The 25,824-nt window shown below is 46.5% G+C and overlaps 1 protein-coding gene across 2 annotated transcripts in view; it reads left to right on the forward strand.

Annotated features, from left to right (window-relative positions):
- LOC134943693 (protein kinase C delta type-like) overlaps nt 1-22,258 on the forward strand; it is a 78,542-nt gene extending 56,284 nt beyond the window's left edge. For both annotated transcript variants that reach the window (XM_063932398.1, XM_063932397.1), the window contains one exon: nt 21,874-22,258. In XM_063932398.1, coding sequence (XP_063788468.1) covers nt 21,874-21,883 — 10 coding nt within the window. In that variant the 3' untranslated portion in view covers nt 21,884-22,258. The remainder of the gene's footprint in view (nt 1-21,873) is intronic.
- Nucleotides 22,259-25,824: the final 3,566 nt, after the last annotated feature.

Here is a 25,824-nt window from a genome sequence, read left to right on the forward strand (position 1 = left end):
TAAGCTGTGTGAGCACAGTCAGATATATACATAGATGATGCAGCACACTGGGCTGAGCAGTGCACACAGATATGGTATGTGACTGAGTCACTGTGTATCGTTTTTTTCAGGCAGAGAACGGATTATATTAAATAAAACTGCACTGTCTGGTGGTCACTGTGGTCAGTCACTACTAAACTCTGCACTCTCTACAGTACTCCTAAGCTCCAGTAAATCAAGTGTCTCTGTCTCAAATCAATCTCACTCTCTCTCTTCTAATCTAAATGGAGAGGACGCCAGCCACGTCCTCACCCTATCAATCTCAATGCACGTGTGAAAATGGCGGCGACGCGCGGCTCCTTATATAGAATCCGAGTCTCGCGAGAATCCGACAGCGTCATGATGACGTTCGGGCGCGCTCGGGTTAACCGAGCAAGGCGGGAAGATCCGAGTCGCTCGGACCCATGAAAAAAAACATGAAGTTCGGGCGGGTTCGGATTCCGAGGAACCGAACCCGCTCATCTCTACACACGGGTCGATTTTTTCTTCCGATTCTGACTATATAGTCAGAATCGGAAGAAAAGATAGTGCAGATCGCAAGGTGACAGTCACCTTGCGATCCCGATCCGATGCCGATGCGCGGCCCCGCGCGGTCGGCATCGGCCGAAAAAATAGGCTGTGCAGGCAAGTCAATCCTGACTATCTCTATAGAAGAGATAATCAGGATTGACACTTAGCCAAAATCGCACATAGCCAGCATCGCAAGCACACTCATTATGTGCTTGCGATACTGGCTAAGTGCCGACCCGGCCCCCTGTCGCACGGTGAGAATCGGATAAGTCCGAATCTCACCGTGTGTATGCACCCTTACTCAGCCAGTGCGATCAGTTCAGTGCTTGTCGTTCCTGGTTTGACGTCACAAACACACCCAGCGTTCGGCCAGACACTCCTCCGTTTCTCCAGCCACTCCCGCGTTTTTCCCAGAAACGGTAGCGTTTTTTCGCACACACCCATAAAACGGCCAGTTTCCACCCAGAAACACCCACTTCCTGTCAATCACATTACGATCACCAGAACGAAGAAAAAACCTTGTAATGCCGTGAGTAAAATACCTAACTGCATAGCAAATTTACTTGGCGCAGTCGCACTGCGGACATTGCGCATGCGCATTAGCGACTAATCGCTCCGTTGCGAGAAAAAAATAACGAGCAAACAACTCGGAATGACCCCCCATGTGCACTGCAAGGGAGGCAGATATAACATGTGCAGAAAGAGTTAGATTTGGGTGGGTTCTTTTATTTCTGTGCAAGGTAAATATTGGCTGCTTTATTTTTACACTGCAAATTAGATTGCAGATTGAACACACCACACCCAAATCTAACTCTCTCTGCACATGTTATATCTGCCTCCCCTGCAGTGCACATGGTTTTGCCCAATTGCTAACAAAAATCCTGCTGCGATCAACTTCGAATTACCCCCATAGTCACAGTCAGTGGCGGATCCAGGGGGGGGGGCACTCGGGCCCGTGCCCCCCCTGTCATTTGTGGCCTCCCCCCGTCCCCATCCCCCCCGCGGCGTCGGCGCCGCACAGGGAGATGACGGGCGCCCGCTGAGATTGTGTTACCAGCAGGCGCCCTTCTCCCTGCACAGCGGTAGCCGGAGCTCAGTACTGAGCTCCGGCTTCCGGCGCTGTCACTGCGCCGTGCGCTATGGGAGAGACGTCAGTCATGACGTCTCTCTCATAGTACTGAGGAGAGGACGCCAGCCAGGAGGAGGACTGCAGCGGCGCGGGAACGGGGCTCGGTAAGTATTATGTTTTTTTCTTCCTTAATGCAGCGGGGGCATCTCCTGGGGGAAAACTACGGGGGGACATTACTACTGGGGGCGCATCAACAAGGGGCATTACTACTGGGGGGGGGATTACTACTGGGGGCATTATAACTGGGGGCATTATAACTGGGGGCATCACTACTGGGGGGGCAGCTACTGGGGGCATTATTACTGGGTGGCACTTACAGGGGGCATTACTACTGGGGGGTCATCTATTGGGGGCACCTAATGGGGGACATTTTTACTGGGGGCATTATTACTGAGGGGCATCTACTTGGGGCATTACTACTGGGGGGGTCATCTATTGGGGGCAGCTACTGGGGGCATTATTACTGGGGGGTATCTACTGGGGGCATTACTACTGGGGGGTCATCTATTGGGGGCAAAGTCCTAGGGGGCATTACTACTGGGGGCAAACTACTGGAGGACATTATTACTGGGGGACATCTACTGGGGGCAAACTACTGGGGGGCATCTACTGGGGGCAAGCTACTGGGGGACATTATTACTGGGGGACATCTACTGGGGGCAAACTACTGGGGGGCATCTACTGGGGGCAAGCTACTGGGGGACATTATTACTGGGGGCCAACTACAAAGGTGGTAACTACTGGGGGCATACTACAGGAGGGCATTACTACTGGCGGCTTAACTACAGGGGCATTACTACTTGGGGGCTAAACTACAGGGGCATTACTACTTGGGGGCTAAACTACAGGGGCATTACTACTTGGGGGCTAAACTACAGGGGCATTACTACTTGGGGGCTAAACTACAGGGGGGCCAAACTACTGGGGGCATTACTACTGGAGGCTAAACTATAAGGGGGGCATAACTACAGGGGCTAAACTACAATGGGGCAAACTACAGGGGGGCATTACTACTGGTGGCTAAACTAGTGGGGGCATTACCACTGGGAGGCTAAACTAAAGGGGGGAGGTAAACTACTGGGGTCATAACTGCAGGGGCATTACCACTGGGGGCATAATGACTGGGGGCATTACTACAGGCAACATTACTACTGGGAGCAATACGGGCATTGCATAAAGGACACCACTACTATGGGGTCTATATAAGGGGCACTACCAGTACAGTGGACATTGCATAATGAGGGCTACAACTGTGGGCATTGTATAAGAAGCGCCACCTCACATGCACCGAAGCCGCACACAAATGTACTTGCCCCTTCCATGGTGCCCCCCCTATCATTTTCTTCTGGATCCGCCCCTGGTCACAGTTGTACAATGCAGAGGTTATTACTAACAATAATACTGCACTGGACCAGCTTATATAGCTATGTAGTCAATAGATATAACACTGCACAGTAAGAACTGGATGTATATCACAGAGTAATTGTACTAGAAAACCCTGGCTAAATGCACTCTTTCTTAACTAACACTGTCTAATAGGCAGGTAGAATACTTAAGTGTCATGTAAAGTCACAGCGCTGACAACCAGGCGGCTTTACACAGGAGGATTTGCCCAAGCAGTCCCAGGAACAGTGTAGCTGAGAGAAATGGCGCCCAGACACTGACAGGGAGTGAGGGAGAGACAGATATGCAGCTCCAGGGCAGGAACATTTGCGGGAAATGGCGCCCTGGAGCTGGGGGAGGGGCTCCAGGTCTAAGCCTTATCCCCCTGCTGGCAAAACCACCGGGTACTGTGGGCTACTATTAAAATGGTTTTAAGGGAAAACCTGACCTGCACCCATGCCCTGGTGATCTAGTGGGATCGCCTGTACTGCCACAGTGTCCACCACCAGCGCGCGTGGCCTGCCTCCCACTGACCGCGCCGGATCGCGATAAAGTACGGGTCCTGCAAGCGGGACCCACTCACCACCTCCCGAAGCGCGGCCACGCGATCCCGGAGAGCCCCCGTCGTGTGTGCCTGACCATGGAAGAAAACCGGAGCCTCCTGCTGTAGTTACCCGGCAACCAGAGCTCGGGAGTGTACAGTGCCGCTGGGGAGAGCTGGAGCTGCAGCAGTGAATGTCTTCTGACATTTACACACCGCTGCTGCCCTTGTAGTCTTCACTTTTTCTTCAAAAAGGCTCTTCTTAGGGCTGCCTGGAGCAGCCCCTCTGTTATGTGCCTGCTATCTGCGGCACCAACTACAAAACTGAGCTCCTGTGCAGGGAGGCGGGGTTATAGAGGAGGCGGCGCTATGCATTCTGGGAACAGTCAAAGCTTTTCAGCCTGTTGGTGCCTCGGACCAAGATCCTACTCTACACCCCTATGTCTATCCTTGTGGAGCCCAGTGGAGCCCGCAGCAGAAAAATGTAGTACTTTTAAACCTCCCAACATCTGGGAGGAGGGTTACTGCCAAAGGCATGTTCACGTCCCCATTTCCCGTCATGCAGAGGGCATCCAAAGGGCTTCCACTCTCTTCAGTGTTTAGACCGCACACACATGAGCAAGGCTATTCTGCCAAACTGGGAGAAAGTTCAAGCAGTGGTTGACAGTCTGATGCCGTTTGGGGGCAGGGAGGGGACAGCGGCGACCTCCATTCCCAAAAAACAGAAGTATACAGTATTGTCATCGATGTCACCGTCCCAAATCAAAGGCATTTTGTCACTGGGCCAGAAGCTCCATCAGATGAAGATTTCGTGACCTATTTGTAGCTGTTGCGGAGGCCAGCCTGTGCAAGTCCATGGGTCATGCCACCGCCCGTTCGTGTCGCAGCTGATCCCATGTTGTGTACTAGGACACAGCTCGAAACAGTGATGTATGCAGGGGCATGACGCCTCCTGCTGCATTACCATATTAGTGCTATCGCTGCTGCTTCCATGTAAGCCCCAGCGATACCTCCTCCGTCCACATCTGACTCAGGCTGGTTCTTCGTACAAGGTCTCCCCATATTTTTCTTTGAATAGGTACTGTATCCTGGTACAGATGGTATATGTTGCAGAGTTGGGAAGTCTCTCTCAAAGGGGTCAATTCAATTCAGCGTGAATTGAATAGCGCCGGGAGGGAGCCCCCGAGTCATTCATTTCAGCGTGATGTGATGCCCGACGAGAGAATTTGCAGAAATGTGACAAAAGTACTGGCACAAAGCTGTTTTCTGTCCTTAGTGCGGCGGAAACAACATCGTGCCGGGCACATAAAGTCAAAGAATACTTGTTCTCGCGACTAAACACCCTGTTTAGTGTGTAAGTACCAGCCTTCTCCAACATAACCGCGCTGAATTGAATAGCACTGGAAGCTCCTTCCAAGCGCTATTCCATCCGCGCTGAACTGAATTGACCCCAAAGTGTGACAACAGTGTGGAGGAAGGCGCAGGTTTCACTGATCTAGGGACTGTCTCTCAGTAAAAGTACTGTGGTGATTGGCACAGAGGTATAGTCTTCAAGTTCAAAATAGGAAATAGAGGGCCTGATTCCGAGTTGGTCACATGTCTGGCACACATGCAGATCTTCATCTATGCGGCCACACTGCCCCTGTACATCTACTTCTGAAATTATCAATATCAGCTTGCATTTGCACCAGCCCTATCCTTTGTGCATGAGGTCTGCCTGAAATCAGATGGGTCCCTGCCTACAGTCACCAATGAGCGGGCCACAATTCCACTCACGCACCTAACACATGCCCTCAGAACACTTAGAATACGGTGAAATTCTCAGACGCTGCACAGTAACACCTACTTGGCAGCAAGTGAATAACTTTAAGCTCTATCTGTAAAACATACTACCCCAGAGTGTGGTTGTCTACGGGAAACATCAGGCTTAGACCACCTTAACTTATACTACTTTAGATCATACTGGTCCTAGATGTATTGGCCCCTTTAAAATGTCTAAAATTGCCAACTTCATGATGGTACAATCAGGGCCGCCAAGAAGGGGGGGGGCACTAATTACCTGGGTCTAGGCGTTGGAGGGGCCAAGCAGGGACCGGGTCCACCGCTGCCCCCTATTATCTGTCAGAAGCAGTCTCGCACCACCAACACACACTGCAGTGTGCTGGGCTCCAGTGGGGCTAGGGAGGCTCACCCACCTCTGTTGAATGTGCAGATACTTTTTCCTAATATTTTCTTCATTGGGTGCGCCTCCCACAATTAGGTCACATCTACTAAAAGTTGCCTAGCTCTCTGCAGCCCTAAAAACAATTACTATTACCTCCATATGGGAAAGCCTGAGATACTATGGGCCCAATTCAGACCTGATCGCTGCTGTGCGTTTTCGCACGGCAGGCGATTATTGAACTACCTCGCATGCGTATGCAACGCAATGCACAGGCGGGTCGCCAAACAGCGACAGGATGGTGCGAAAATTTAGATTGCACGGCCATTCGTAAGGTGATTGCCAGGAAGAGGACGTTTGTTGGTGGTAACTGGACGTTTTTTGGGAGTGTCTGGAAAAACGCAGGCGTTCCCAAAAGTTTTCAGGGAGGGTGTGTGACGTCAACTCCGGCCCCCATCAGCCTGATTTCTTAGCACTGGAGGGGCAAGTATTGAGCTACACACAGACTGCACACACTGCACAGGGGATGCGGTCAATTTACCTACAATCAAAATCCCGACGGTCAAAATACCGTTAACCATTGACCAATGATCAAAATAACGAGAAGGTCAAAATACAGATATTACAATCTCGACAGTGAAAAATTACGTCAGATCGAAAAATCGACATGAGTTTTTCACGAGTTTTTGAAACTGACTTGTTCATACTATACCATTCCAGTAGACGTGGAGAGGGAATATAATAGTGCCCGAAGCATGCAAGGGGACCCTGTACACTTATACGGTGTCCATGTCAACATACACACCAATTTTTAAATAAAACTTGTGTCTACTTTGCAATCTGACGACATTTTAAATGTCGGTATTTTGACCATCGGTCAATTGTTGTCAGTATTTTGACCATCGGGATTTTTATTGTAGGTTAATCATACTGATCCCCCGCACAGAATGGGAAAAACATTCAATGATGACTGTGAGGCGAACGGTTTTGTAGCTGTCCGCTGACTTAGGGGAATTTTCGCACAGCGTACACATGCATTCGCACACTTGCACGGGGCAAATTTTCACTCCCCCTGGGCAGGGACTATCTGATCGCAGGACAATGTAATTTGCAGCACAGAAATCAGGTCTGAATTAGGACCTATATTCCTCTGCTTAAACCAGTGATTAGTTCCTGTGGGATGCAGTCAATTTACCGACAATCAAAATCCCGACAGCAATTGACCGACAGTCAAAATCCCAACAAGGTCAAAATACCGACATTTAAAATACCGACAAGGTCAAAATACCGACATTTATAATCGGTCAACAGATCAAAAAGTCAACATCATTTTTTCATTGAAACCGACTTGTTCATACTTTACCATCCCAGTGGACCTGGAGGGGGAATATAATAGTGTGCCCGAAGCATGGCAAGCGCAGCGAGCCATGCGAGGGGACGCGGTACACTTATATGGTGTCCATGTTGACCTATGTTGACATACACACACACAAAATGAAAACTCGTGTCTGCATGTCGACCTGTCAACATTTTACATGTCAGTATTTTAACCTTGTCAGTATTTTAAATGTCGGTATTTTGTCCATGTCGGGATTTTGACCTTGTCGGGATTTTGAACGTCGGTCAATTGCTGTCGGGATTTTGATTGTAGGTATTTCATACCGATCCCATTCCTGTGTCAATAAGAAACCTGCTAAATTTGTTCCACTGATGGCGTTATTTTTTGTGATAAATAGGGCCTGATTCTGAGAAAGGAACAGTCTGAATAATTCCAGCAGGCAAAATATTTGTCTTGCAAAATGACTGACGACTTGTGTTACATGGATATGACCTTCAGTGGGACTACAGCGCATAGTTAGAGAGCCAACATTTGCCTCATTCTTATATTGTCCTCCTTCCTGCATACCCTCTTGCTGCTTCATACTAGAGATGAGCGGGTTCGGTTCCTCTGAATCCGAACCCGCCCGAACTTCAGGTTTTTTTACACGGGTCCGAGCAGGCTCGGATCTTCCCGCCTTGCTCGGCTAACCCGAGCGCGCCCGAACGTCATCATCACGCTGTCGGATTCTCGCGAGGCTCGGATTCTATCGCGAGACTCGGATTCTATATAAGGAGCCGCGCGTCGCCGCCATTTTCACACGTGCATTGAGAGTCATAGGGAGAGGACGTGGCTGGCGTCCTCTCCGTTTAGAGAAGAGAGAGACACAGTATTTTGGGGAGCATTATTAGGAGGAGTACTACTATACTGTATACTACTATACTACTTGCTGAAGTGATATTTATAGATTAGATAGTGTGACTGTAAGTGTATTATCTGACTTGTGGGGGAGACACTGACAGTGGGGAGCAGTTAGAGTCTGAGAGCAGGACTCAGGAGTACATATAACGTACAGTGCACACTTTTGCTGCCAGAGTCAGTGCCACACTGCCATTGTTGTGACCACACTGACCACCAGTATAATAATATATTTTGTGATTGTCTGCTTAGGCCTTGGAGTACTAGTTGCAAGTTGCAACGTGACCTGAAGTGACCACCAGTTTAATAATCAATCACCACCAGTTTAATATATATATATATATATATATATATAATTGTATATAATATATATATATATATAATATTGTATACCACCTACCCGTGGTTTTTTTTTTTTCATTCTTCTTTATACATACTACTATAGTAGCTTACTGTAGCAGTCTGCGGTGCTGTGCTGACCTGACAGTGTCCAGCAGGTCCGTCATCAGTCATTACATAATAAATATATATAGTACCTGTCCGGCTGCAGTACTAGTGATATTATATTGATTTCATCTCATTATCAATAATTTATCATCCAGTCTAGACTCTATATTAGCAGCAGACACAGTACGTTAGTCCACGGCTGTAGCTACCTCTGTGTCGGCACTCGGCAGTCCATCCATAATTGTATACCACCTACCCGTGGTTTTTTTTTTTTTCTTTCTTCTTTGTACATACTACTATAGTATAGTAGCTTACTGTAGCAGTCTGCGGTGCTGCTGAGCTGACAGTGTCCAGCAGGTCCGTCATCAGTCATCATTACCTAATAAATATATTATCTACCTGTCCGGCTGCAGTACTAGTGATATTATATATACATACATATATATATTGATTTCATCTCATTATCAATCATCCAGTCTATATTAGCAGCAGACACAGTACGTTAGTCCACGGCTGTAGCTACCTCTGTGTCGGCACTCGGCAGTCCATCCATAATTGTATACCACCTACCCGTGGTTTTTTTTTTTTCTTTCTTCTTTGTACATACTACTATAGTATAGTAGCTTACTGTAGCAGTCTGCGGTGCTGCTGAGCTGACAGTGTCCAGCAGGTCCGTCATCAGTCATCATTACCTAATAAATATATTATCTACCTGTCCGGCTGCAGTACTAGTGATATTATATATACATACATATATATATTGATTTCATCTCATTATCAATCATCCAGTCTATATTAGCAGCAGACACAGTACGTTAGTCCACGGCTGTAGCTACCTCTGTGTCGGCACTCGGCAGTCCATCCATAATTGTATACCACCTACCCGTGGTTTTTTTTTTCTTTGTACATACTACTATAGTATAGTAGCTTACTGTAGCAGTCTGCGGTGCTGCTGAGCTGACAGTGTCCAGCAGGTCCGTCATCAGTCATCATTACCTAATAAATATATTATCTACCTGTCCGGCTGCAGGTAGATAATATATTATATATACATACATATATATATATTGATTTCATCTCATTATCATCCAGTCTATATTAGCAGCAGACACAGTACGGTAGTCCATGGCTGTAGCTACCTCTGTGTCGGCACTCGGCAGTCCATCCATAATTGTATACCACCTACCCGTGGTTTTTTTTTTTTTCTTTCTTCTTTGTACATACTACTATAGTATAGTAGCTTACTGTAGCAGTCTGCGGTGCTGCTGAGCTGACAGTGTCCAGCAGGTCCGTCATCAGTCATCATTACCTAATAAATATATTATCTACCTGTCCGGCTGCAGTACTAGTGATATTATATATACATACATATATATATATTGATTTCATCTCATTATCATCCAGTCTATATTAGCAGCAGACACAGTACGGTAGTCCACGGCTGTAGCTACCTCTGTGTCGGCACTCGGCAGTCCATCCATAATTGTATACCACCTACCCGTGGTTTTTTTTTTTCTTTCTTCTTTGTACATACTACTATAGTATAGTAGCTTACTGTAGCAGTCTGCGGTGCTGCTGAGCTGACAGTGTCCAGCAGGTCCGTCATCAGTCATCATTACCTAATAAATATATTATCTACCTGTCCGGCTGCAGTACTAGTGATATTATATATACATACATATATATATATTGATTTCATCTCATTATCATCCAGTCTATATTAGCAGCAGACACAGTACGGTAGTCCACGGCTGTAGCTACCTCTGTGTCGGCACTCGGCAGTCCATCCATAATTGTATACCACCTACCCGTGGTTTTTTTTCTTTCTTCTTTGTACATACTACTATAGTATAGTAGCTTACTGTAGCAGTCTGCGGTGCTGCTGAGCTGACAGTGTCCAGCAGGTCCGTCATGAGTCATCATTACCTAATAAATATATTATCTACCTGTCCGGCTGCAGTACTAGTGATATTATATATACGTACATATATATATATTGATTTAATCTCATTATCATCCAGTCTATATTAGCAGCAGACACAGTACGGTAGTCCACGGCTGTAGCTACCTCTGTGTCGGCACTCGGCAGTCCATCCATAATTGTATACCACCTACCCGTGGTTTTTTTTTTTCTTTCTTCTTTGTACATACTACTATAGTATAGTAGCTTACTGTAGCAGTCTGCGGTGCTGCTGAGCTGACAGTGTCCAGCAGGTCCGTCATCAGTCATCATTACCTAATAAATATATTATCTACCTGTCCGGCTGCAGTACTAGTGATATTATATATACATACATATATATATATTGATTTCATCTCATTATCATCCAGTCTATATTAGCAGCAGACACAGTACGGTAGTCCACGGCTGTAGCTACCTCTGTGTCGGCACTCGGCAGTCCATCCATAAGTATACTAGTATCCATCCATCTCCATTGTTTACCTGAGGTGCCTTTTAGTTGTGCCTATTAAAATATGGAGAACAAAAATGTTGAGGTTCCAAAATTAGGGAAAGATCAAGATCCACTTCCACCTCGTGCTGAAGCTGCTGCCACTAGTCATGGCCGAGACAATGAAATGCCAGCAACTTCGTCTGCCAAGGTCGATGCCCAATGTCATAGTACAGAGCATGTCAAATCCAAAACACCAAATATCAGTAAAAAAAGGACTCCAAAACCTAAAATAAAATTGTCGGAGGAGAAGCGTAAACTTGCCAATATGCCATTTACCACACGGAGTGGCAAGGAACGGCTGAGGCCCTGGCCTATGTTCATGGCTAGTGGTTCAGCTTCACATGAGGATGGAAGCACTCAGCCTCTCGCTAGAAAACTGAAAAGACTCAAGCTGGCAAAAGCACCGCAAAGAACTGTGCGTTCTTCGAAATGCCAAATCCACAAGGAGAGTCCAATTGTGTCGGTTGCGATGCCTGACCTTCCCAACACTGGACGTGAAGAGCATGCGCCTTCCACCATTTGCACGCCCCCTGCAAGTGCTGGAAGGAGCACCCGCAGTCCAGTTCCTGATAGTCAGATTGAAGATGTCAGTGTTGAAGTACACCAGGATGAGGAGGATATGGGTGTTGCTGGCGCTGGGGAGGAAATTGACCAGGAGGATTCTGATGGTGAGGTGGTTTGTTTAAGTCAGGCACCCGGGGAGACACCTGTTGTCCGTGGGAGGAATATGGCCGTTGACATGCCTGGTGAAAATACCAAAAAAAAAGCTCTTCAGTGTGGAGGTATTTCAACAGAAAAGCGGACAACAGGTGTCAAGCCGTGTGTTGCCTTTGCCAAGCTGTAATAAGTAGGGGTAAGGACGTTAACCACCTCGGAACATCCTCCCTTATACGTCACCTGCAGCGCATTCATAATAAGTCAGTGACAAGTTCAAAAACTTTGGGTGACAGCGGAAGCAGTCCACTGACCAGTAAATCCCTTCCTCTTGTAACCAAGCTCACGCAAACCACCCCACCAACTCCCTCAGTGTCAATTTCCTCCTTCCCCAGGAATGCCAATAGTCCTGCAGGCCATGTCACTGGCAATTCTGACGATTCCTCTCCTGCCTGGGATTCCTCCGATGCATCCTTGCGTGTAACGCCTACTGCTGCTGGCGCTGCTGTTGTTGCTGCTGGGAGTCGATGGTCATCCCAGAGGGGAAGTCGGAAGACCACTTGTACTACTTCCAGTAAGCAATTGACTGTCCAACAGTCCTTTGCGAGGAAGATGAAATATCACAGCAGTCATCCTGCTGCAAAGCGGATAACTGAGGCCTTGACAACTATGTTGGTGTTAGACGTGCGTCCGGTATCCGCCGTTAGTTCACAGGGAACTACACAATTTCTTGAGGTAGTGTGCCCCCGTTACCAAATACCATCTAGGTTCCACTTCTCTAGGCAGGCGATACCGAAAATGTACACAGACCTCAGAAAAAGACTCACCAGTGTCCTAAAAAATGCAGCTGTACCCAATGTCCACTTAACCACGGACATGTGGACAAGTGGAGCAGGGCAGGGTCAGGACTATATGACTGTGACAGCCCACTGGGTAGATGTATGGACTCCCGCCGCAAGAACAGCAGCGGCGGCACCAGTAGCAGCATCTCGCAAACGCCAACTCTTTCCTAGGCAGGCTACGCTTTGTATCACCGCTTTCCAGAATACGCACACAGCTGAAAACCTCTTATGGCAACTGAGGAAGATCATCGCGGAATGGCTTACCCCAATTGGACTCTCCTGTGGATTTGTGGCATCGGACAACGCCAGCAATATTGTGTGTGCATTAAATATGGGCAAATTCCAGCACGTCCCATGTTTTGCACATACCTTGAATTTGGTGGTGCAGAATTTTTTTAAAAACGACAGGGGCGTGCAAGAGATGCTGTCGGTGGCCAGAAGAATTGCGGGACACTTTCGGCGTACAGGCACCACGTACAGAAGACTGGAGCACCACCAAAAACTACTGAACCTGCCCTGCCATCATCTGAAGCAAGAAGTGGTAACGAGGTGGAATTCAACCCTCTATATGCTTCAGAGGTTGGAGGAGCAGCAAAAGGCCATTCAAGCCTATACAATTGAGCACGATATAGGAGGTGGAATGCACCTGTCTCAAGCGCAGTGGAGAATGATTTCAACGTTGTGCAAGGTTTTGATGCCCTTTGAACTTGCCACACGTGAAGTCAGTTCAGACACTGCCAGCCTGAGTCAGGTCATTCCCCTCATCAGGCTTTTGCAGAAGAAGCTGGAGACATTGAAGGAGGAGCTAACACGGAGCGATTCCGCTAGGCATGTGGGACTTGTGGATGGAGCCCTTAATTCGCTTAACAAGGATTCACGGGTGGTCAATCTGTTGAAATCAGAGCACTACATTTTGGCCACCGTGCTCGATCCTAGATTTAAAGCCTACCTTGGATCTCTCTTTCCGGCAGACACAAGTCTGCTGGGGTTGAAAGACCTGCTGGTGAGAAAATTGTCAAGTCAAGCGGAACGCGACCTGTCAACATCTCCTCCTTCACATTCTCCCGCAACTGGGGGTGCGAGGAAAAGGCTCAGAATTCCGAGCCCACCCGCTGGCGGTGATGCAGGGCAGTCTGGAGCGACTGCTGATGCTGACATCTGGTCCGGACTGAAGGACCTGACAACGATTACGGACATGTCGTCTACTGTCACTGCATATGATTCTCTCACCATTGAAAGAATGGTGGAGGATTATATGAGTGACCGCATCCAAGTAGGCACGTCACACAGTCCGTACTTATACTGGCAGGAAAAAGAGGCAATTTGGAGGCCCTTGCACAAACTGGCTTTATTCTACCTAAGTTGCCCTCCCACAAGTGTGTACTCCGAAAGAGTGTTTAGTGCCGCTGCTCACCTTGTCAGCAATCGGCGTACGAGGTTACATCCAGAAAATGTGGAGAAGATGATGTTCATTAAAATGAATTATAATCAATTCCTCCGTGGAGACATTGACCAGCAGCAATTGCCTCCACAAAGTACACAGGGAGCTGAGATGGTGGATTCCAGTGGGGACGAATTGATAATCTGTGAGGAGGGGGATGTACACGGTGATATATCGGAGGATGATGATGAGGTGGACATCTTGCCTCTGTAGAGCCAGTTTGTGCAAGGAGAGATTAATTGCTTCTTTTTTGGTGGGGGTCCAAACCAACCCGTCATTTCAGTCACAGTCGTGTGGCAGACCCTGTCACTGAAATGATGGGTTGGTTAAAGTGTGCATGTCCTGTTTATACAACATAAGGGTGGGTGGGAGGGCCCAAGGACAATTCCATCTTGCACCTCTTTTTTCTTTTATTTTTCTTTGCGTCATGTGCTGTTTGTGGAATGTTTTTTGGAAGGGCCATCCTGCGTGACACTGCAGTGCCACTCCTAGATGGGCACGGTGTTTGTGTCGGCCACTAGGGTCGCTTATCTTACTCACACAGCTACCTCATTGCGCCTCTTTTTTTCTTTGCGTCATGTGCTGTTTGGGGAGGGTTTTTTGGAAGGGCCATCCTGCGTGCCACTCCTAGATGGGCCCGGTGTTTGTGTCGGCCACTAGGGTCGCTTATCTTACTCACACAGCTACCTCATTGCGCCTCTTTTTTTCTTTGCGTCATGTGCTGTTTGGGGAGGGTTTTTTGGAAGGGCCATCCTGCGTGACACTGCAGTGCCACTCCTAGATGGGCATGGTGTTTGTGTCGGCCACTAGGGTCGCTTATCTTACTCACACAGCTACCTCATTGCGCCTCTTTTTTTCTTTGCGTCATGTGCTGTTTGGGGAGGGTTTTTTGGAAGGGCCATCCTGCGTGACACTGCAGTGCCACTCCTAGATGGGCACGGTGTTTGTGTCGGCCACTAGGGTCGCTTATCTTACTCACACAGCTACCTCATTGCGCCTCTTTTTTTCTTTGCGTCATGTGCTGTTTGGGGAGGGTTTTTTGGAAGGGCCATCCTGCGTGACACTGCAGTGCCACTCCTAGATGGGCCCGGTGTTTGTGTCGGCCACTAGGGTCGCTTATCTTACTCACACAGCTACCTCATTGCGCCTCTTTTTTTCTTTGCGTCATGTGCTGTTTGGGGAGGGTTTTTTGGAAGGGCCATCCTGCGTGACACTGCAGTGCCACTCCTAGATGGGCCCGGTGTTTGTGTCGGCCACTAGGGTCGCTTATCTTACTCACACAGCTACCTCATTGCGCCTCTTTTTTTCTTTGCGTCATGTGCTGTTTGGGGAGTGTTTTTTGGAAGGGCCATCCTGCGTGACACTGCAGTGCCACTCCTAGATGGGCACGGTGTTTGTGTCGGCCACTAGGGTCGCTTAGCTTAGTCATCCAGCGACCTAGGTGCAAATTTTAGGACTAAAAATAATATTGTGAGGTGTGAGGTATTCAGAATAGACTGAAAATGAGTGGAAATTATGGTTTTTGAGGTTAATAATACTTTGGGATCAAAATGACCCCCAAATTCTATGATTTAAGCTGTTTTTTAGTGTTTTTTAAAAAAAAACACCCGAATCCAAAACACACCCGAATCCGACAAAAAAAATTCGGTGAGGTTTTGCCAAAACGCGGTCGAACCCAAAACACGGCCGCGGAACCGAACCCAAAACCAAAACACAAAACCCGAAAAATTTCAAGTGCACATCTCTACTTCATACTGTATGTTTCCCAGGCATTGTTAATGGTGTTTTTGTTCTTTGACAATCCCATACAATAGCAATATTTTTATGTAGCATATCAGGTTATAAAGTACATTTCATATCAGACTGCTTTTTGGCTCCTGGTATTTTATGACATCCACAGTAATTGAAAAATCAACTGCATATACAACAAAGCTAACTAAAGCTGTGTACACACTGAGCAATATGTCATCTGATCTGGCGGATCATAAAGACATATCACTCACAACGGCACATATTGGGCAGGGCATATGCCTAATGTGCGGGGTGCCCACGGGCGCAAGCGATGTTGTCAGGTTTGATGTGCTGCACATCAAAACAGCCACTATCGCTAGCATCCTGTACTATACGAATGAAAGACATACCATGATCGTTCCGTTCTTCACTGACACTGCTCAATATGTACGCAGGTTCCAATACGTTGGGCCGACATTTTTGCTCGTTACACATCGCTCAAGTGTGTACCCAACACACTCCGCAAATGCTCACAACAATTATCAGGCAGTGGGCACGCAGCAGGAGTGAGCTGCTTCCGCTGTCATGTATAAACTGTGAAATTCCATTATTTTAAATAAACATTTAAATACCAGTGTTATTATATACTGCGGACGCAAGTTGTGTCTTATTACCATATACAATAATAGTGCGCTGAATGTCGCAGCACTATGTCTCTTAAGAGAAAGCAAGTAGTCGCACACATGATTTACTGAGGTCCAACGCTCAGATATATAAAATGTATTTGATATTAAAAAGATATGAATACAAAATAACATATGTACAGTATACCATTCAGTATAACATATATAAGATAGGGTTACAGTGTTACAGTTACATAAGAAACAATCACAGCCAGTATACATCACCCATATCCCAGAGGGCAGTCATCGCTAGATAGGGAATTTTGTTTCTCTTTCTTGCGTTCAAAAACTGGGTTTACAGTTACAATCCGTCGAACGACCTATTACGCTGACTGCCATCAATGGTACCCAAATTTCTAACGGTCTTATTTCAAGTCGCACAGTGCCAATCAAACTGCAGGTTGGAGTTCTACATCAAGAACATCTGGAGTTCCTAGTGATTCGGGAGATGCCTCACGATCTGGTTCTTGGTCTTCCTTGGCTTAAGGTACACAACCCTCATGTCGACTGGAAGTCATCACAAATAATATCTTGGAGTTCATTCTGTCATTCTAATTGTCTCCCTCCTGTCTATCCGCTCTGTGTATCTTCCAAGTCGGATGAGGAGCTCATTCCGGAGGCCTATCGGGAGTTCGCAGACGTGTTTTCGGAACAGGCGGCCTATCAGTTACCACCCCATAGACCCTGGGACTGTCCCATTGAGCTCATCCCAGGGAAGATGCCACCCCGGGGGCGCATTTATCCTTTGTCATTGCCCGAGACCCAAGCCATGTCGGACTATATCAAGTCTAATCTGCAGAAAGGATTCATTCGCCCCTCTTCTTCACCGGTGGGAGCCGGCTTCTTCTTTGTGAAGAAGAAGGACGGAGGGTTGAGGACATGCATTGACTACCGCGGCTTAAATGAGTTCACCATTAAGAACAAATATCCTTTGCCGCTCATCACGGAATTATTTGATAGGGTTCGCGGAGCCCATGTCTTCACGAAGCTCGACTTAAGGGGAGCTTATAATTTGATTCGTATTCGACAGGGGGACGAATGGAAGACGGCCTTCAATACCAGAGATGGGCATTACGAATATCTGGTAATGCCGTTTGGGCTCAGTAATGCCCCTGCCGTCTTCCAAGGTTTTGTGAATGAAATCTTCCGAGATATGTTATACCTAAGTGTAGTGGTATACTTGTATGACATTCTGATATTTTCTAAGAATCTCACGGAGCATAGAATTCAGGTCAAGGAGGTACTTCTTTGTCTACAAAGGAATCATCTCTACGGTAAGATCTCCAAATGTACCTTTGATGTTCCTTCAATTCCATTTCTTGGTTACGTCATCTCAGGTACGGAGCTTCGCATGGACCCGGAAAAACTCACTGCTATTCGGGACTGGACTCAGCCTCTTTCTTTGAAAGCGGTACAAAGATTTATGGGTTTTGCGAATTACTACCGGAAATTCATAAAGGGATTCTCTACCATTGTGGCACCTATTACTGCTCTAACCAAAAAGGGGTCTGACCCAAGTCACTGGTCTTCTGAAGCTGTAGCAGCGTTCACCCAGTTGAAAGTAGCCTTTATGTCCGCTCCGGTACTCCAGCAACCGAATTTTTCAAAATCATTCTTCTTGGAGGTCGATGCTTCCTCGGTCGGCATCGGTGCCATGCTCTCACAGTACTCCTCTGATGGGAAGTTGCATCCATGTGGTTGCCATTCTCGCAAGTTGTCTCCTGCTGAACAAAACTACACCATCGGAGATCAGGAACTCTTGGCAATAAAATCTGCCCTGGAAGAATGGAGATATCTATTGGAAGGTGCTAAACACCTAATTATGATTTATACCGACCACAAGAACTTGCTGTATCTCAAGACAGCCCAGTGCTTGAATCCCCTTCAAGCTAGATGGGCGCTCTTCTTCACTCGATTCTCGTTTGTCATTAAGTACCGGTTCGGGACGCTTAACACCAAAGCTGATGCTTTATCTCGCTCCTTGACGGCTTCAGATGAGGAGAACCCCGTTGAAAATGCTTTGATTCTCAGTCCAGTTTCTATTTCAGCAGCTCCCACCGCTCTGGGTCCTCCTCCTTGGAGAATGTCTGTGCCAGCTAAATTCCGACCAAGGTTGTTGCAGTGGGCTCATATTTCCAAGTTTTCCGGTCATCCTGGAGTTCAAAAGACGTGGGAGTTTCTACGAAGATCTTACTGGTGGGACACTATGAAGAAGGATATTCAAAGTTATGTCAACTCATGTCCTCAGTGTGCTCAGCACAAAATTCTTAATTTGCCTCCTGTGGGGTTGTTGCATCCACTGTCCATTCCTAAGAGGCCTTGGACCCATATCTCTATGGACTTTGTCACTGAATTGCCGCTATCCAAGGGTCACAATACCGTCTGGGTAATTATTGACCGTTTCTCTAAGATGGCACATTTTGTACCTTTGACTGGGTTACCATCAGCTCCCAAGTTGGCTTTGTTATTTATCCGGGAACATTTCCGCCTGCACGGGTTACCACAGGAAATCGTCTCTGATCGGGGGGTACAGTTCACTGCAAGATTCTGGAGAGCCCTTTGTACAGCCTTACAAATAAAACTCAAGTTTTCATCCGCTTACCATCCACAAACCAATGGGCAAACTGAACGCGTCAATCAAGATTTAGAGACTTTTCTCCGTGTTTACCTCTCTCCCTCGCAAGATGATTGGGTGGAACTGTTGCCAAGGGCCGAGTTTGCCCATAATCATCTGTACCACTCTTCGACCGGTGAGTCCCCATTTTTCATTAATTATGGATTTCATCCCCAAGTTCCAGAATTACCCATTTGTCCTCCGGAGGATGTTCCTGCTGCAGCCTCTACTCTCCGGCACTTCAGTCAAATTTGGAGTCGAGTCCATGCTAACCTCAAGAGAGTCTCCAGCCGTTATAAGTTCTTTGCGGATAGGAAGCGACGAGCAGCTCCCCAATATAAGGTTGGTGACAGGGTATGGCTCTCTACCCTCAATCTTCGGTTAAGGGTGCCCACTATGAAGTTCGCTCCGAGGTTTAATGGTCCTTATCCCGTGTTACAAGTCCTGAACCCGGCTGTCTGCAAATTGGGATTGCCTTCCCACCTCCGGATACCAAATTCCTTCCATGTCTCTCTCCTTCGCCCCCTTATTTTAAACCGGTTCCATTCAAAGTCCCCGAGGCCAACCTCTGCAGAGACTGAAGCTGGAACGAACTTTGAAATCAAAGCTATTCTTGACTCTCGTTATCTTCACAAGAATCTACAGTATTTGGTGGAGTGGAAAGGTTTTGGCCCCGAGGAGAGGAGCTGGGTCAAGGCTACGGAAGTTATGGCTCCCCGACTGGTGCGGATCTTCCATTCCAGACATCCAACAAAACCTGGGAAGTGTCCGGGGGCCACTCCTCGAGGAGGGGGTACTGTTACACACCAGAGGCGGCGTTCGCCGCGCTTACACCTGCGTGCTTGCTGGTCTGTGTTGCGGCCTCCGCCTTCGGTGGTCCACGGGCTCCGGCGTCTGGCTGGCGCGGCTCCCGGCGGTTCTCCGGGGCAGGGGTGCCGCCATGACACCCGGCATCACGTGGGCGGGGAGCAGGTGACATCATCAGACTGTTCCGCCTATGCAGCGGAGGCGGGAGATTCAAAGTCAGACGCCGGAAGAGCCTTGGTGCCTGAGTATCGTCTCTTTTCTGAAGTGGATGCCAGAGCTCCCGTACGCAGTGTGTTTTCCAGCAGCTATACTCCTGTGCACTTAGCATTCAGGGTGCCTTCCTGCAGCACAGTCTCCAGTGATCCGAGCAACTAGTGTGTTCCTCTGCAGTGCAGTTGCCAGCGCTCCCTGGATTCTGCAAGGCCTGCGGGCTGAACCAACCTTAGTGCTTCCAGCGTTCAGTGTCATTTATCATCGCTCACAAGTAATTCATTCATCAGTGTCCTTAAACCCCGCTCACCAATTCTTCAGTGTCATTTATCATCGCTCACAAGTTCTTCATTCATCAGTGTCCTTAAACCCCGCTCACCAATTATTCAGTGTCATTTATCATCGCTCACAAGTTCTTCATTCATCAGTGTCCTTAAACACCGCTCACCAATTCTTCAGTGTCATTTATCATCGCTCACAAGATCTTCATTCATCAGTGTCCTTAAACCCCGCTCACCAATTCTTCAGTGTCATTTATCATCGCTCACAAGTTCTTCATTCATCAGTGTCCTTAAACACTGCTCACCAATTTTTCAGTGTCATTTATCATCGCTCACAAGTTCTTCATTCATCAGTGTCCTTAAACCCCGCTCACCAATTCTTCAGTGTCATTTACCATCGCTCACAAGTTCTTCATTCATCAGTGTCTTTAAACATTGCTCACAATTCTTCAGTGTCATTTACCATCGCTCACAAGTTCTTCATTCGTCAGTGTCTTTAAACATCGCTCACAAGTTCTTCAGTGTCCTTCATCATTGCTCATGAATTCTTCAGTAACTTTTTGACATTGCCTACAAGTTCACATTCTTTCATGTGCCGCTGTATTGCTCCCTTCCCTTAATAAAGTTCCTCAGCATTCTTTTACCAAACCTAACTATTAGAGTCTTGTATGAGGAAATCCTATATCCGACCATCCCTGCTCCGACCTACCTGTGGTTCCTTTTCCCGACCATCGGAAGAACCCCCGAGTCCACAACATCCCCAACCCAGGTCAGTGACAAAGGCATTTTTCAGTGATTGCGCCTTTTACTGCACATACACCCACCACGCTGCAACACGCACGCCATGCAACTTTATGCATGATCTGCGGCAAATAAGCATGGTGCGTCCACATACGTCAATTGCGTCCTTACGACGCCACTGAGAAGCGCCACTCTGTGTGTCATTTATATGTGTCATTTTTCTGACTTCGACAGTCCACCCTTTGATAGTCATTAAGAAACTATCACACTTTTATGATATTAACACATACAAATAAGATGAGTGACGCAAACACATTTTTATATATCCATTTCGCAAGGCAGACATCGATTTGTTCAATTGGTAAAAGATAAGGCACCCTTTACCCGCCGGACTGTGTTGTGATCCATATACTGGATGTTGATTTTCGTTGAACCAAATGTAAGAATTTCTGGGGAATTTTATACAAAATTCTCTGTGATGTCTGTTCTTGGTCAATTAGACACATATACATGTACCTACGTCATGGTATGCTGATATTGTTAACTGATTATAGCTTCAATTACAGGATCGTATGCTAGGTCTGTTTCGTCATGAGCAAGGGTTACTATGTCGGCTAGTACCCTCCTAGATAATATAACATTTTCGGAGTTCGGGGAGAGCCACTCATACAATTTTCTTCACCATATAACAATCTTTTATACAGTCATGGTATTAATTAGTTCTTTATCTGCTCTGTGTGAATAGGCCATTGTCTGATTGTTCCTGATTACCCCCCAATTTCCTGGTTTCCTGAGATTGGTGAGATTTAAACATACCAGGGATTTATCTATATGGTACTGATGGATCTTAAGACTAGGGAGTCTAGTTATATTATATTCCTTGCCCACCAGTCCCCTCCTCCGTGTAATTTAAGTATCTCAGCTAACTCTAAATAATATGGCACTAATCCTGCATTTTTTTGTCTTACAGGTACCTGTGAGCACACCTAATATTCCGTTTAATTTAAAACCTTACCCACTACTGAATGATAATCACTCAAAGGATGTCTGTCAAATTCAACCTTACCACTTGACTGTCATCTCTGGATGTAATCATCTTCAATTATACGGTCGCAGTAACTACAAAACACAATATTCCTCAGACAACAGCCTATCACGTTACCTCTGAACTCCGTAACTACAAGACCTCTGATTTTATTCTGGCTTTAAACAAAGTGATAGGCTGATCCCGGGATAGTATAAAGACATCACTATTTTCTCCAGAACCAGTTCCAGTCCCACGCTCGACTCCTCAGGAACCCTCACAAAAATAGAATGTCCTGGAACAAAATGTTTGTCAAAAGAAAAAGAGAGATAGAACAAAATAAATCTTGCTTGTAGCAAATCCATCTTACAACGACTGGTCTCTTTTTTTAAAAATCCTTTAATACACTCAGGTAATGTTCAACAGTGCCGACTCGCAGTCTTCACGGAACAGATTCTCGAGTGATATTTCTGCGATCTCACTCCCTTTACGAGCTTCTTCTGGACTAGCAACTTTCTTGTAATGGGAAGCGTGGACCAAAGTCTCTCTCTCGGCTACATTCACTGAAATTGTGCTGGTCAACTAAACTTGGTACGGTCCTTCTCACCTGTCTATTAGGCAACCTGAGCATAAAAATAATCACACAGTCTCTTGGTTCACAATCAAGACAGTTAGTAGTTGGCATATCAGGAATCAACAGTTTCAAGGTCTTTTGCTAAGTTCTCAAAGGCTGGCTTATCTTGATAAGGTACTGTACTGTCACCTCATTGGTGTATTTCAAATCATGGTGCAGATCGATCATGACATGAGGCTGTCTACCAAAAACAAAACAAAAATTTCAAAGAGGGTGTTAAATTAAACGGGGATCTGGGAGTGGTACCGCTCTGCTGCCAAACTCTGCAGAATGGCCTGCCGCTAATACTCTCACCGCTGCCCGCACCTCCGCCGCCTCCCGCCACTTCGCCGCGCCCACACAGTGATTGACAGCGGACCCAGTGACGGATCTGCTGGCCAATCACTGTGGCCTCACTGATGGGTTGAAAGCACGTCCCTGTATGAAAGCTTTCCCATGTATTTTCAATGGGCTTTTAATGCCCATTGCTAGGCCCTGCCTGCGCCCGCCCCCCGCTCCCATACCTTTCCCCATTCACAACGGGAGGCACCACGATCGGTGCCTCCCAAACACATTTAGACAGGGACAATGGTTGGATTAATATGAAGCAGATACTTATGACACAGAATATGTGTCATAAGTATCTTCTTTATATTATCTTAATCATTAATGACAGGGGAGGCCTCCCCTGACTGCACGTCCCTGCACCACATGAATAAAATAGTAACATAGTATCTAAGGTTGAAAAAAGACAATTGTCCATCGAGTTCAACCTATTTGTGGTCTCCTATGCAGGATTATTTTATCTACAAAAATGTTGACTGATGCTGATGTCAGCTGTTGCATTATATCCCTTTTTATAGTAACTATAGTGCATGACTATGCACCATAACCCTGGATATCCTTATCCATTAGGAATTTATCTAACCCATTCTTAAAGGTGTTGACAGAGTCCGCCATTACAACTCCCTCAGGCAGGGAATTCCATACATGTACTGTCCTTACCATGAAAAAGCCTTTACGCCGTATTGTGCGGAATCTCCTCTCCTCTAACCTGAGCGAGTGTCCACGAGTTCTCTGTGTTGATCTAACCAAAAACAGGTCCCGCGCAACCTCTGTGTATTTTCCCCTCATATATTTGTAGATGTTGATCATGTCCCCTCTAGTCTCTTCTTTTCCAATGTAAAAATGTCTTTCAAGCCTTTCCTCGTATTCCAGCGCCTCCATGCCCTTAATTAGTTTGGTCGCCTCTGAACCTTTTCTAGCTCCAGGATATCCTTTTTGTAGTAGAGTGCCCAGAATTGTACACAGTATTCAAGGTGTGGCCTCACCAGTGATTTATATAATGGGAGTATAACACCCTCGTCCCTTGCATCAATTCCCCGTTTTATGCATGCTAATATCTTATTAGCCTTCTTTGCTGCAATCATACTTTGCGTACTGCTGCCTAGTTTGCTATCTATGAGAACACCTAAGTCCTTTTCCAGTACAGTATCCCCTAATTTTACCCCATTCAGTATGTAGGTGTTATTTTTGTTCTTGCTACCACAGTGCATTACCTTACACTTGTCTGTGTTGAAGCGCATTCTCCATGCTTCTAATTTAACTAAGTCGTTCTGAAGAGACTCAGCATCCTCCTCCGTGTTTATAGCATTACACAATTTGGTATCATCTGCAAAAATTTACACCATGCTCTCTAGACCTTCTGTTAGGTCGTTAATGAAAATGTTGAACAATAGCGGTCCTAATACCGAGCCTTGTGGCACACCACTTAACACTTCAGAATTCCAATTCCAATTTGAAAGAGATCCAATTTGAAAGAGATCCATTGTTTTATTTTTATCCTGTGGAAGGCCAAACAGGAAAAAACCTATACTCACACAAGGAAGTAATACATTCCGGAATCCATAATATATATATATATATATATATATTAGAGATGAGCGGGTTCGGTTTCTCTGAATCCGAACCCGCACGAACTTCATGTTTTTTTCACGGGTCCGAGCAGACTCGGATCCTCCCGCCTTGCTCGGTTAACCCGAGCGCGCCCGAACGTCATCATGACGCTGTCGGATTCTCGCGAGACTCGGATTCTATATAAGGAGCCGCGCGTCGCCGCCATTTTCACACGTGCATTGAGATTGATAGGGAGAGGACGTGGCTGGCGTCCTCTCCATTTAGATTAGGGTTGAGAGAGAGAGAGAGAGATTGACCTGAGGCTGTGATACTGTAGAAGAGAGTGCAGAGTTTAGTGACTGACGACCACAGTGACCACCAGACAGTGCAGTTGTTTGTTTTATTTAATATATCCGTTCTCTGCCTGAAAAAAACGATACACACAGTGACTCAGTCACATACCATATCTGTGTGCACTGCTCAGCCCAGTGTGCTGCATCAATGTATATATATATCTGACTGTGCTCAGCTCACACAGCTTATAATTGTGGGGGAGACTGGGGAGCACTGCAGTGCCAGTTATAGGTTATAGCAGGAGCCAGGAGTACATAATATTATATTAAAATTAAACAGTGCACACTTTTGCTGCAGGAGTGCCACTGCCAGTGTGACTAGTGACCAGTGACCTGACCACCAGTATATATAATATTAGTAGTATACTATCTCTTTATCAACCAGTCTATATTAGCAGCAGACACAGTACAGTGCGGTAGTTCACGGCTGTGGCTACCTCTGTGTCGGCACTCGGCAGCCCGTCCATAATTGTATATACCACCTAACCGTGGTTTTTTTTTCTTTCTTTATACATACATACTAGTTACGAGTATACTATCTCTTTATCAACCAGTCTATATTAGCAGCAGACACAGTACAGTGCGGTAGTTCACGGCTGTGGCTACCTCTGTGTCGGCACTCGGCAGCCCGTCCATAATTGTATATACCACCTAACCGTGGTTTTTTTTTCTTTCTTTATACATACATACTAGTTACGAGTATACTATCTCTTTATCAACCAGTCTATATTAGCAGCAGACACAGTACAGTGCGGTAGTTCACGGCTGTGGCTACCTCTGTGTCGGCACTCGGCAGCCCGTCCATAATTGTATATACCACCTAACCGTGGTTTTTTTTTCTTTCTTTATACATACATACTAGTTACGAGTATACTATCTCTTTATCAACCAGTCTATATATTAGCAGCAGACACAGTACAGTGCGGTAGTTCACGGCTGTGGCTACCTCTGTGTCGGCACTCGGCAGCCCGTCCATAATTGTATATACCACCTAACCGTGGTTTTTTTTTCTTTCTTTATACATACATACTAGTT

Source organism: Pseudophryne corroboree, chromosome 7, assembly GCF_028390025.1.
Source record: "Pseudophryne corroboree isolate aPseCor3 chromosome 7, aPseCor3.hap2, whole genome shotgun sequence".
Lineage (NCBI taxonomy): Eukaryota > Metazoa > Chordata > Amphibia > Anura > Myobatrachidae > Pseudophryne > Pseudophryne corroboree.